Source organism: Penaeus chinensis, chromosome 31, assembly GCF_019202785.1.
Source record: "Penaeus chinensis breed Huanghai No. 1 chromosome 31, ASM1920278v2, whole genome shotgun sequence".
Taxonomy (NCBI): Eukaryota; Metazoa; Arthropoda; class Malacostraca; order Decapoda; family Penaeidae; genus Penaeus; species Penaeus chinensis.
Window position 1 is genome coordinate 13,527,762 of NC_061849.1, and position 15,000 is coordinate 13,542,761.

Consider the following 15,000-nt stretch of genomic DNA (forward strand, 5'->3'; position numbering starts at 1 on the left):
ATAAGGTTAATCTTTAGGTTAGTTCGGTGCCAGATTTCCAACGTGTCTGATACCTTCATTTTTGCTCTGATCGAGAGTATGATGAGAACTGACAACTGAACGTAGGATCTCATATTTATATAATGCTCGAACTTCAGATTGAAAGCCACTCACACACTCGGTCGGGCGTTTCTCCTTCCGTTCTTTTCTTCATTCAACACCTTTTTTAGCTCACTTTCATGAGATTCGCTGATTCGCTGTTGTTATGTAGTCATGCATTCATTTTTTTTATAATCTTTTCCAGGACTTGTTTATGACAGGGATACGCCCATGCTCGTGTTATTTCCCGTAGTTCGATGTCACAATGACAGTCGTATACATACATACATACATATATATATATTAGTTTTCCATTATTAAAAAAATAATAATAATAAAAAAATAACACGCGATACATAAAACAGGGAAGAAACAATAAAATGTGACTTTCAGGCTTCTGAGTTGCGTGAATCACTGTTAAGTCATATCACTTTGATATCACACTTCACCAAAGATTCAAATGTTAGAAGACTTAAACCATTGCTTTAAAATATTTTCTAGTGTGTACGATTCGTTATGCAAATGCGTATTCACAACCTTATATATACCAATAATATTTAATTTCAATGAAGAAAACATAATACTTATATCTAATTCCAGTAAGACTAAAGGGATGCCTTACGTATCTCATCCATTTATTCATTCAGTATAATTAATTCTGTCATCAGCATTTGTTATGATTACCTAATCATTCGTCGTTGTGAGTTATCTCCGAGATCCCATAATCAAGACTTCTCCAAAGACACTTGCGTGGGAATTGCTGTCGATGTCACGGAATCAACGCTGGCATTTGCGTTCGCTCTTATGGTCAGTGTGTTAATCCTGGCGAGTTGATATGGTGTCGGTAATTCAGGGGAAAGAGCAGAAATAGGAAATAAGACACGGCATGAGAGTCAGTGCTATGATGCATGATCTTCCTAACACACACACACACAAACACACACACGCACACACACAAACACACACACACATATATGCATATATATATATATTCATATATATATATACATATATCTACATACATCATACATATAAACATACATATATATGTATATATATACAGATATATCTGTGTGTGCGTGTGCGCATAATGCTTGCGGTATTTCAAGTTTGCATGTGCTTGCTTTGTGACTGCATGAGTGGAAGAGAATAATTTACTTTTATTTGATCTTCTCAATGATAACTATTTTAATCGTATTCTTTCTCTTCTGTTGATATTTCAAATTGAAAATCAGAAAATCTATCATATACGAATTAATAATTAGTCGAGAAACAGCTTGTCTCAAAAAGGTCACTTCTGTTATGTTTTGTTTTCATGTCATCCACGATTGCTTTTATTTCCTGGACCGGCAACATGACACCCGATTTCCCGAAAAAATCCATATGCTATTGAATCGTCTGCAGAAGAAATACATTAGTTTCTATTAACCTAAAATGACCATTCATGCACACACATATAGTACTTATGTGCATATATACATACAAACTTATGCACACACACGTACATATGCATACATTCATACACACAAGCATATATACATACATACATGCATACGCACATTTGCATATATACATACATACATGCATGAATACACACATATTCATATATATATATATACATATATATGTGTATATGTATATATATATGCAGACACAAACAAACACACACACACAAACATACATATACATATATATACGCATATGTATGTATATACATATATATACACATATATGTGCATATGTATGTGTGTGTGTGTGTGTTTGTATGTATGTGTATATATGTGTGTATACATATACATAGATATGTGTATGTACAAATATATATATACATATATATATACACATCTGTGTGTGTGTGTGTGTTTGTATGTATGTGTATATATGTGTGTATACATATACATAGATATGTGTATGTACAAATATATATATATATACACACACATATATATATATATATATATATACATACACACATGTGTGTGTGTGTGTTTGTGCATCATATACATGTATACTTACATACGCCACACATACACACACACATATATATATAAACACACACACACACACAAATATATATATCATATTAGTGTGTGTGTGTTTTTGTGTGTATGTATGTATGTATGTATGTATGTATAGCCACGCAGAAAACTATCGTCAGAATATTATGCTAAACATTCTGGCACAAACGAAATTTATTGAAATATATTTGTTAACGCTAGGAACCTGTTGGTACCCCTGATTTTCCAACTACTTTTGGTCAATTACCAATTAAGAGGCTATGAATTCGCAGGTAACTTATAATGTGGTATAATACTTTATCACTAATCAATTAGCTTTCTTATACATTTCTTTTTTGTGTTGGGTCAATCGTCATAATACGAGAGAAGACATGTGTTAGGTATTGCCAGAAAGGTGCTTCTCACACGGTTTATTGTTATTATATTATCTAATGACTAATGACATATTAAGTCAAATTAAGGAAAATGATATATTCGTAATATATTCAAGTTTAATATTTTGTGTTCCTACTCCGTGCTGCCAAAACAGTTGAAGCGTCGAGACATGGACGCCACTAACTCGGCTGTCAACGCACGTCTTCCTCACAGTGGTCTTGGCACACGTAGTTTGACATGGCTGCCCACACGTTTTCCAATTGGTTGAGGTCCGGAGATCTGGTTGGATATGGTAGAAGCGCGATGTCAGGATGTTCACGAAACCAATCTTGGAGAACGCGGCTGGTATGGATGGGGCTTCTGTCCTGAATAAGATAGAAGGGAAACACCATAAGCCTTGAGGAAAACCTCCTCAAGGATTTCTACATATCTGCTGCAAGTAAATCGTCTAGGGTCAGCATCCGTTACACCATTTGCATCCACCCAAACAACCCTGCGGTGATTCGACCACTCCTCCTGCTCACGATCACACTCTCTGGTTCAGATCTGTTAAATGATAACACTGCATGAGATATAAAAACAGACATATATGAAATAGGAGGGGAGGGGTGGTGTCGTTACCTACCAGTTTTGTTGACGCCATTCATACATATATCGCAGCGTTGGTGCTTTCAAAAAAGTTTTCTCGTCGCAGATTATTTTTGTGGCTTCTTTGCTTATTTCATAGCATATTCCACCGTTTTCAGAATAAGATTATCATGTCACAGTGAATCAATAGGATAGTTCTCTGTGTACTATGCAGTTTACATATATATATATATATATATATATATATATATATATATGCATATATATACCTATACACAAACACACACACACACACACACATATATGTGTGTGTATATATATATATATACACAGGTATATATGTGTGTGTGTGTGGGTGTGTGTGTGTATTTATGTGTGTGTCTATATCAATGAATCTGCATCATATGTACAGTCGCTAAGAAAAGTATCTTTACTCTTCTGACTTAACAATATGATACGACAACGAAAACGGCTGAAAAAGTGCTGTTAGCTCGAAATGCCATTGATATCCCTGACATGGGCGTTAATTGGGGGAGGCGGGGCAGGGGACTGTTTGGGTGGGTGTGGCACAGCGTAATCTCGGGTTGTTGCCGAAATCACGCCTTCGCAACACTGCTCGCGTGGATGGGGCTGTTATCCTGACGAGGTAAATTGACTCCAACTCGGGGAACACCATAGCCTTCACCAATGGTAAAAACATCCCGTCCAGGATTTCCACGTAGACGTACGCCGTAAATCTGCCGTGCCCGCCATTGTTAAATCGATTTCTGCGTCTGTGTGCTATTGTCAGCAGAACAGAAGGGGTTCGCATCCCTTGTAGTAGTTATGGATTGTTAAAAAAATAATTATGATAATGAAAAATAATTCACGGTAAGGGGACGTGCCAACTAACTACCGGCCACGTCTCCTTCTCGGCTTCGATATTTCGTGATAGTCCCCCAGAGTAAACCGTAATCATGGCGATACGAATGGTCTATGAGGTCTCAATTGCTAATATTGGCATGATACGAGAAACTTGCCATATCAACTCCGAAACACTCCCTAGCGATCGTTTCGTTTTCATCTACTGAGTAGATGTGTGTACATGTATGTGTTGACTCAGTCCCTTCTTTTGTCTATTCTATATTTTCTGTTATGGTATAATGAAGTTTGGTATTAGCTATACATCGCTTTTACTGGTCATATACAACAGATAATTAAATGAGTAGTAAACACTAACAACAATAAGAACTATATCAAGTAATGGACACTTATTTGGAAGGAGCGCTATATAACTGCGAGGGAGACCCTTGGCTCGTTCCCTGACCGGACTGGCCGTATCCCCGATTCCCTCCTGAAGGATACTGCGCCTCTCCCTCGAAGGTGACGGTGGGATGGTAACCGGCGGCGTCCACGTAATACTCGACCAGAAGACGTCGACCATCGGGCAGCTGGACGTAGTAACTATAGGAGATTTTGTTTCCATTATTTGTAAATTTACGAATAAATAATATAATCAATACCATCACTAGAATTATCGACATTTACCTTCCCTGAGTGTTGGCGTCTTCCCTTTGCTCTTTGTGGCCGTAGAAGTTCCCTGAAGGCGCATGATTCACGTCCCACTGGAAGGCGTACTGGGCGGGCACGGAGGGGTACTGTGCCTGTCCCGCCCCGGTAGGGAACTGGGATCCCTGGCCTCCTGGTGCCTGGTAGTTGTAGCCTTCCTGAGGAATCGCCGACGCCACAGCCACCAAAAGAGCAAACACCGCGGATACCTGCTGTGGAAGTAATTGTAAATTGGTTTATTGGCAACGGAATTGTATTTTCTCAAATGTATAAAGACGTTTTATAAGGTTAATCTTTAGGTTAGTTCGGTGCCAGATTTCCAACGTGTCTGATACCTTCATTTTTGCTCTGATCGAGAGTATGATGAGAACTGACAACTGAACGTAGGATCTCATATTTATATAATGCTCGAACTTCAGATTGAAAGCCACTCACACACTCGGTCGGGCGTTTCTCCTTCCGTTCTTTTCTTCATTCAACACCTTTTTTAGCTCACTTTCATGAGATTCGCTGATTCGCTGTTGTTATGTAGTCATGCATTCATTTTTTTTATAATCTTTTCCAGGACTTGTTTATGACAGGGATACGCCCATGCTCGTGTTATTTCCCGTAGTTCGATGTCACAATGACAGTCGTATACATACATACATACATATATATATATATTAGTTTTCCATTATTAAAAAAATAATAATAATAAAAAAATAACACGCGATACATAAAACAGGGAAGAAACAATAAAATGTGATTTTCAGGCTTCTGAGTTGCGTGAATCACTGTTAAGTCATATCACTTTGATATCACACTTCACCAAAGATTCAAATGTTAGAAGACTTAAACCATTGCTTTAAAATATTTTCTAGTGTGTACGATTCGTTATGCAAATGCGTATTCACAACCTTATATATACCAATAATATTTAATTTCAATGAAGAAAACATAATACTTATATCTAATTCCAGTAAGACTAAAGGGATGCCTTACGTATCTCATCCATTTATTTATTCAGTATAATTAATTCTGTCATCAGCATTTGTCATGATTACCTAATCATTCGTCGTTGTGAGTTATCTCCGAGATCCCATAATCAAGACTTCTCCAAAGACACTTGCGTGGGAATTGCTGTCGATGTCACGGAATCAACGCTGGCATTTGCGTTCGCTCTTATGGTCAGTGTGTTAATCCTGGCGAGTTGATGTGGTGTCGGTAATTCAGGGGAAAGAGCAGAAATAGGAAATAAGACACGGCATGAGAGTCAGTGCTATGATGCATGATCTTCCTAATACACACACACACACAAATACACACACACACACACATACACACACACACACACACACACACACACACATACACACACACATATATATATATATATATATATATATATATATATATATATATATATGTGTGTGTGTAAATATATATCCATATATATACATACATCATACATACAAACATACATATATATGTGTATGTATGTATATATATATATGTGTATATATATACATATATCTGTGTGTGCGTGTGCGCATAATGCTTGCGGTATTTCAAGTTTGCATGTGCTTGCTTTGTGACTGCATGAGTGGAAGAGAATAATGAAACAGTAGAATTATTTTCCTCACTCCCTTTCCTTCGAAAACGTCGCAGGATGGTCCCGCCACGCCCTTCCTTCAGACAGGGCCTCGGAGTGACGCTGCTGAAAGAGGGTCATTTCACGGGAATAGAGTCTCGTTATGTCTCGCCAGCCATGACATTTCAGCCTCTGTGGACACGAACCTGAAAAGAGGAAACGGTCAAGTAATTTAAAAAGATGACAAAAAAATGATATTAAAGAAATAGAAATGAAAAACTAGAGAGATAACTCTGGTCGACAGATGGACAGACATACGAACTGAAGAAGGCCGAAAGTGAAGCAGATAGAGTGAAACAGAATGAAAGAGACAGACGGACAAAGAGACAGAGACAAATATAAAGAAAAAGAGAGCACACACACACACATACACGCATACACACACATACACACACACACACACACACACATATATATGTATGTATGTATGTATATGTGTATAATGTATGCATGTGTATATATATATATATATATATATATATATATATATATATAACACACGCGAATACACACACGAACACACACACACACACACACACGCACACTCATACTGTTTTACTACTTTGTCAGTGAAACGAGGGTCAAATTTGTTAATTCCATCTGGAAGACACAAAGACATCAAAGTTGTTTATATACATTTAAAGGTATTTTCATACTCTTGCTGAGAAGGTTTTGTTGTGGCCTTTCGCGCGGGCAGATTCAGTCAGGCTGGAGGCGGTCCCGTATGGTTCTATCTGCAACATCTTTTAGGCGTTCTTCATTTCACTGGATGCAATGAGTGTATCAGTTTTCTTTGTCTTCCCTGGGCGTGGGTAAGTTAATTTATTATGATATAGGCCTACAAGCGACAAGGATTCGTAAGCCGATGGACCTTTGTCGGCGAACACGATCAGCAGTGTCTCGTATTTTCTTTCCTTCTTTCTTGAAGGGGATAATACGAACCCTCTCTTCTTCGCCTGTGGTGTCCCTGACCATTTAAGTACATATACAAAAAACAGGGGACTTTCAAAAGTCCAAGATCCAAAATCCCGAGCTTAGGAAATGCCGTGACGAAAACATTTCCCGACAAATGTTAAAAGTGACAGTTACTGTGTTATGTTGTTACAAGCATTTATGGTAGTAACGATATCATTTTGATACGGCAATTGCCAGCCTGACTATTAATTTCCAGCAGGGATGACAAAGCAACACCGTTTTCTTTGCAACAAGTTCTTACAAATTCTTTGAATGAATGAACATTACTTGAACATCACTTACACTTCTCCAGTGACACTGCAACTTCCATTATTTCTATATACTTTATTTCCATATTCTTACCGTTAACGTTATTGGTGATAGGATTTGATATGATAATTACGTTATCGTACCAATATCCTTTTAGCTAATAATATCAACATCATCATTATCACAACCATATTGAGGTTAAGTCTTAGGCTAAAAAACAGGAATTTCAAGCAAAGCACACTCATATCTCACTATCATTCATAATAGAAAAGCATGAAAGACGTGCATTTTACCTTCACGGTGAGATGACCAGCTTCGAAGGAAAATGTTACTGTATGTGTGTGTGTGTGTGTGTGTGTGGCTGCATTTTCTCTGTGCGTGTTGTCTGTGTGTGCGTGTATTAGTTGCATGTCTATGTACAAGGTGTGTCCTGTCTTGCATGTGTGTTTCTAGATATTTGTGTTTCGATGGTATACAGTATTTTGCACCTGCTGATACAACCAAAACTGATTAACTCTTCTGTAACTTTCCAAATTATACATTAAACCTCTCGTCACGGATATCACAATGACCCGTTGATGAATCGTTAACATCTAAGTCAAACATAGTTTACATTGCCAAAATATTTATTCTTATCTAATAATACACATATTTTTCATAAAGTCATTTAGGAGTTTTCCTTAAGTAAGTATGAGGTTTTAGGTAATACACACGTCTGAGATGTTGTGTCTTTTTTGGCAATGGTATATATATATATTTTTTTAAAAATTGTCTTTTGTTCATCAGCTTTCATAAAATGCTCCCGTTCAACTTAAGTTTTCCGTCAAATGTGTTTTGGTTATTCTCATACATACATACACAAATACACATATACGTACATAAATACGCATACAAACATACCTACATATATACATACATACATGCATACATACATACTTACATACATAAATACACATACATACATACATACATACATACATACATACATACATACATACATACATACATACATACATACACACACACATACATGCATAAATACACATACATACATACATACATACATACATACATACACACAAACACACATACATGCATAAATACACATACATGCATGCATACATACATACATACATACATACATACATACATATATATTCTGTGTGTCCGTACGCATGGATGTATGTAAGGTGACACATCACTCCAGCCTCTATCTTCAACGCGTCCGCAAAAGCGCAGCAGAACCAGGAAGTGGGTGATTTACACTTCAACGGAAACACTGGAAGGACTCTGTCGGAACGCTTTTGCCGAGGCAGTAGCATGTGTGTGATTGTGTGTGTGTGTGTGTGTGTGTGTGTGTGTGTGTGTGTGTGTGTGTGTGTGTGTGTCTGGGTACGTTTATTCCGCCGCTGAAGACTCTCTCACTCTCTCTCAGGCCGTGTTATATAATCTTGAACCCGAAAAGATCCCCTTCTGGGCAGTCTTAGCGAACCAGAATAACATGATGATGCGTTTCTTTTTTTTTTTTTTTCTTTTTTTTTTTGGGGGGGGAGGGTCCAGTTGTTCATCTTCTTTGACGTGTGACGAAACTAAACGGGCCATGAAAATGAGAAGAGAGATGGAAGAGAGAGGGAGAGAAAGAGAGATAGATAGATAGAGAGATAGAGAGAGAATGAGAGAGAGAGAGAGGGAGGGATGGAGGGATGGATGGATGGATGGAGGGAGGGAGGGAGGGAGGGAGGGAGAGAGAGAGAGAGAGAGAGAGAGAGAGAGAGAGAGAGAGAGAGAGAGAGAGAGAGAGAGAGAGAGAGAGAGCAAGAGGTAGAAAGAGAAAGAGAGACCTAGAAAGAAAATAGATAAAAGATCTAAAGAAATCTAGATCGAAAGAGAGAGAGAGGGGAAAAGACGCATGAATAGATCGAGAAAAAAAGAAAATAACACAAATGAAAAAGATAGCTTCAAAACATCTAGCAATACGCTCATAGCCGATTTACCAGCGAAGACACACGCAGACGTCCATCACGGATAAAAATAAATTACGTGATTTTCCTCGTCACCGCCTCTCCTCTGCAATGACGGTGCGAACAAAGATTTCCCAGAAGAAATTATCCCTCAACCAAATAACAGATACAGCAACTTACGAAAGTTCTTTTTTTTGTCTTTTTTTTTTTTTTATTAAGGATGTATATTGCCTTTGTCACTTTCACTTTCAGAGGTGAAGAAGATGGCATTCTGTGACATCCCTTTCTGTGAAATTCAGTTTGATTGATAGAAGGAAAAATAGACAGGTAGGGGGTTAGATGGAGGGATAGATGGATAGATAGATAGATAGACTAGTAGGTGGGTAGAGGGATGGATAAATGGGGGGATAGATGGGTAGATCGATTGATAGACTAATAGGTAGATATACAAATGATATATAGACACATAGGTAGGCAGGCAGATAGATAGATATAAATGTCCAAAGAGATAGACAGTATAGATACACAGATTGATATAGATAAGTAAACACACACATGAAGATGCAAAAAATATTGGCTTGATTATCGCAATCACTCTGGGATTTTTTTTATTTATTTATTGAAACCTCTTTTGCTGAGTCACGTTCATAATTCACTGCGAGGAATGGTCACGGCTGTGTTGTTTTCACTTTAGTTATTAATTTTGTATTCATATTCGGAAGTGCATATGTGACAACGGTGTGTGTATTATGTGTATGTGCGTGAAAGAGAAAGTACTGCGGCGTAACCAGAAAGAGGAAAATGCAGAAATGTCAAATCTTACGTAACTGTTCTTTTGCCTCTTTCCGCGTTTCCTACAGTAAGCGTTACCACATGAATGCCCATAGCAAGCACGCTAAGCAATCCCCGCTTTCGTCTTCAAAGAGCATAAAATTATAACATGCGGTGAAGACTCCCATACAACAGAGCTACTCAACTATCATAAGCAAAGATCCCGTTAGACAAGTTCCAATACATGCAGAGGTCCCGATAGATATTTTACATGCAATCATAGAGATAAATCCACCAATTTGAGTACTCCATAGTGCTCCCATAGTGTCCCTCACTTACAACCACACACGCGTTAGTTGAGTGGCCCTGCTATACAGCGACCTGAAGTGTGTATTAACATATCACTTTAGAATAAACAGGTGAAGATCGTTCATTCACTTTTTTCATCATGCATAGTCGATTTTGTTATCCGTAACCAGAACAAGTTACTCACGAAAAAACTAGTAATTCAGTGGAGTAGATTGTGATTATTTTTATTATGATTTGTTATTTATTTATTTATTTATTTTTGCCTAATGACGTCCACGAACATATTGGTTGTATAGTGTTAAGTTTTGTAAGTTTTGTATTTTTTCTCAGTGTATCCTGTTAAGTTCAGTACAAACCCATTACAGAAAAATGCACATGGGTAAGGCTAACTTAAATATATTTAGACTTGTATAACAATCCTCCCTGACCTGGCCTCGAACCTAGGTCACTCCGGCTATGAGACCGGAGGGCCAGTACTAAACTATGAGACCCTCCGGTCTCATAGCCGGAGTGACCTAGGTTCGAGGCCAGGTCAGGGAGGATTGTTATACACCTATATCAATGCGGTATTGCATTATTCCATCTTTCATATTTAGACTTAGGAAATTACTCAATGCACATGCAATGGACAATCATGTTTCGTTAATCAAACTACACCATGTAGCATATGAATTATCGCGCGTCGCATGTAATTAAACACACATAAGCATACTCTCACATACGATTTAGCAATACATGCCTGTATGCATATATATATATATATATATATATATATATATATATATATTCATATTCGCATGTACCTCACACACACATACACACACACACACACACACACACACACACACACACACACACACACACACACACACACACACACACACATATATATTGTGTGTGTGTGTGTTTGTATGTGTGTGTGTGAGGGTTTGTTATGTGTGTGTGTGTGTGTGTGTGTGTGTGTGTGTGTGTGTGTGTGTGCGTGTATGTATATATATGTATATATATGTATATATATGTATATATATATATATATATATATATATATATTATATGTGTGAGATACATGTGAATAGCTTGCTCTTCCATTCCCTAATTTAATTAATTTCTCTCTTATTAAGCACGAACGTTTTTGTTTTTTTTTTCCTTTTTTTTTTAGAAGCTTTTTCACATTAATAGGGAAATATATACAAAAATGTATATTTGTAATCATTTACTCCTTAAGGTATTTACATTGGAAATGACAGATGATGCAGGTACAGTGATAGGTAATCCCTAGTATACCCATTATTGTACAGGAAGGGTGAGCTCCTGAGAGATACCGGGAAGAGTCTGCTGGAGACTTTTACTTCGACTTCCGAACGGTGTGTAGCCCCGGTTAGGTCTAGGTCTCAGTTGAGGGCTTTGCTCAGGACTGGGACCGGTCTGTGGGAGGTCTTGATTTGATCTTTGCTCCGTCTGCGCATAGTCCTGGCTTTCTTCGAGATTTTGGGAAGGATTTGACGGAGCAAGTCCCTGGTCTTCGTATGTAATGGTGGGATGGTAGCCGGTTCTGTCGACGTAGTAGTCTACTACCATGAGCCGACCGTTAGGTAACTGCACGTAGTATCTAAAATTGCAAAATGCATATTGTAACGATATAATGTTTAGTTCCATTCAGCATATCTACAAACAAGTCTCTGATCCTGTAGGGAACTTCATATAAGTACATGTAAACCAAACAATTAATTTCCTTGTAGAAGTGTACAGATATTAAGTCATTATCTTACTTTTATTTCATTGTAAATATGTGACTCTTAGTATTCTTTTACTTAACCCAGCTAAAAATGTTTTAGCTACTATCTTATTGTTCAAATAATTTTTGGTCGCAATTTCTCACCTCCCACGTGTGTCCACATCTTGTCTTTCTTCCCGATGGCCATAAAAATTGCCGCTTCTTGGATCATTCACATCCCACTGGAAGTTGTACTCGACTGGGCCAGAGGGATACTGGGAAGGGGTGTTTCGAGGGGACAAGGAGGGGGAGGGGGTGTTTCGAGGGGACAAGGAGGGGGAGGGGGTGTTTCGAGGGGACAAGGAGGGGGAGGGGTTCTGAGGGAGTGACGGGGGCGACCGGTTTCGAGGGTACGGAGGAGGTAAGGGAGTTCGAGGCGATGAGGGAGACGGGGAGGTTCGAGGGAGGGGAGAGCGAACTTGGACTTGAGTAGAAGGAAACTGGGTAGGGGAGGGTGAAAGCCGGGTAGTGGGGAAGGAGCCTTGAGAGGGAAAAGGTGAGGACTGGGAAGGAGATGAAAACTGTTTAGAGGAAGATGAGCTTTGAGACGGAGAGGACGAAAATTGTGAAGATGAAAGCTGTTTAGTGGAGGACGAGAACTGGTTAGGAGAGGACGAATGCGGAATCGCCGCGGAGGAGACTTTGGAAGGTGAGGATGAAAAGTGATTGGCAGAGGATAATGTTTTCGAAGAAGACGAAGCGAATGGGTTAGTAGAGGATAAGCTTTTCGAGGAAGCTGGTACAAATTGGTTAGAAGAGGTTGGGAATTTGGAGCTAGGGAATGTCAATTTCGGAGCAGAGGAGGATAATGTAGCAGGAGATGAGAATTTAGAGGGAGGTGATATGAACTGGGTGGCGAACTGGGTACTGGAGGGGGACTCAGGGGCAGGAGTGGACTGCGGAACAGTGGGTGAGAATTTAGGTCGAGAGGATGCAAACCGTATAGGGTGGGGTGAGAATTTAGAAGGAGAGAGCGAGATCTGGGTAGTAGAGGATTGGGTGGGAGGAGAGAAAGGTATCGGAGTGGGCTGGAACTGGGGAGAAAAGGGAGTGGATCTGGCGAAAGATCTTGGAGTAACAGCAGACAGGACGTGCGCTGGGTTCAATGGGTTCTGAGTGAGAGGAGAGGCAAGGGGAGCCGGAGAGGACTTAGGTTTGAGAGTGGAGAGGACCTGAATGGGATCAAGAGGGTTCTCTTTGAGTTGCGCTGGTGGAGGTGAGGGTTTTACTTCAAGGGTTGAAGGAATTAGATTCTTTGGAAGATTTGGAGGATTCTTTTCGGGCGTAGACAGGACCTGAGATGAAGTAGATGGATTCTGTGTAAGGATTTCAGGGATCTGTGAGGGAGGAGATGGCTCCTGCTTGACAAGAGACGGTATTTGGGCAGCTATGGAAGGGTTTTGGTTAAGGACAGAGAAAATCTGTGACGCTATAGAAGGATTCTCCCTGAGAGAGGAGATCAATACAGCAGCAGCGGAGGGATTCTGCCTTAGAGTGGAAAGGAAGTTCGAGGCGACAGATGGGTTCTGTTTGAGAGTCGAAAGCAGCTGGGTAAGGACAGATGGGTCCCGTTTAAGGGAGAGGGTGGTGGGGTTCTGGCTAAGGGGAGAAAGGATGGGAACAGAAGAAGGATCAGGATTCCTTTGGGAAGCAGAATCAACTGGTTCAGGAACGGGGAGAATCTGCTCGTGAACAGAGACGTCGTTTCGAAAGGAGAGAGGGTTCTGACTTTCCTCAGAGAAGGAGAAAGATGGTAACGAAGAACTTTTAACAAGCGAGGGGATTTGAGGATTGGCAAAGGAATTCTGACCAGTACCGTGGTTGGTGTGGCCGGGGTCGTGCGGATGGTGGTGGAGGGCGTGGGCTGAGTGCTGCGAGGACCCTGTCGGAGGCTCTAACTCTTGGCTGGGCGTCTCATGAGGGTGATGGGCGTCTTGAAGGCTCGCCCAGGCCACCGCTGCGGCAGATATGATTACTACCACCGTCTAAGGAACAAGTTTACTACAGTGAACATTCTAACAACTTGCACGTAGAGAGAATCAATAGGAAAATAGAAGAAAAAAAATGCACATAAAGAGAATGTATAAGAATATAGGAAAATAAAACAGTATAAACATAACGAATCATAACCATCTGACAAACTCTGAAATCACATCAGGTTCCTCCTGCTACAGCATTACAAATCCCCTATATTGAATAATCTCACCCGGAATTATACAAATATGTAAATCATACAACTCTTCACAAAACTGTCAAAATCTCTCCCCCCTCAGGTCTGCGAAATCACAAAAAAGACCAATAAAAAATAAGAATAAGTCAAATAAATAGATAAATAAACAAATACCTTCATATCCGAAGCCACTCAGACGACACGGTGAAGCAGCTCCGAATCGGCCACGAAGCTTCAGGAGAGTGAAGCGCGCGGGGCGAATAGCGTCCCCATGAGAGTGAACGCAGGACTGGTGCGTGAGGGAAGACGTAGCGCTATATACGAGAGAAAGTACAATGTACAGTAGCTCCGTTTATTGCACGTTTTGGAGAGATTCTTCAGCCAAAATGATGGCTCGGGGGAAGATAGTGCTTTTGTGAGGAAAGTATGAGCAATTAAGATGATCGAGAGAAGGTACAGAATGTAGAGGTTTCTGGGGGGTTTTCGGAGTTTTGTTCACTTATTTCGTCTTTTTTTCTTCTTCTGATCTCTATTGTTATTATTATTATTAT

The 15,000-nt window shown here is 39.5% G+C and overlaps 2 protein-coding genes and 1 long non-coding RNA gene across 3 annotated transcripts in view; all 3 read right to left on the reverse strand.

The window, feature by feature from the left end:
• Positions 1–4,309: 4,309 nt before the first annotated feature.
• Positions 4,310–5,002, reverse strand: LOC125042046 (pro-resilin-like). Its single transcript, XM_047637508.1, has 3 exons — positions 4,943–5,002; positions 4,587–4,819; positions 4,310–4,502 (listed from the first exon to the last, which is right to left on the reverse strand). Exons 1-3 carry the CDS (start codon positions 5,000–5,002, stop codon positions 4,310–4,312), a joined length of 486 nt encoding a protein of 161 aa, XP_047493464.1.
• Positions 5,003–11,703: 6,701 nt separating this feature from the next.
• Positions 11,704–12,573, reverse strand: LOC125042209. The gene is made up of 2 exons (XR_007116335.1): positions 12,385–12,573; positions 11,704–12,114 (listed from the first exon to the last, which is right to left on the reverse strand). It is a non-coding gene; the product is annotated as an uncharacterized LOC125042209 (long non-coding RNA).
• A 231-nt stretch (positions 12,574–12,804) lies between these two features.
• The window catches only part of LOC125042047 (flocculation protein FLO11-like), a 6,584-nt gene continuing 4,388 nt past the window's right edge, over positions 12,805–15,000 (reverse strand). Inside the window, exons 2-4 of the mRNA XM_047637509.1 lie at positions 14,624–14,763; positions 13,023–14,236; positions 12,805–12,819 (exon numbers count right to left, since the gene is read on the reverse strand). Coding sequence (XP_047493465.1) covers positions 12,805–12,819; positions 13,023–14,236; positions 14,624–14,763 — 1,369 coding nt within the window. The remainder of the gene's footprint in view (positions 12,820–13,022; positions 14,237–14,623; positions 14,764–15,000) is intronic.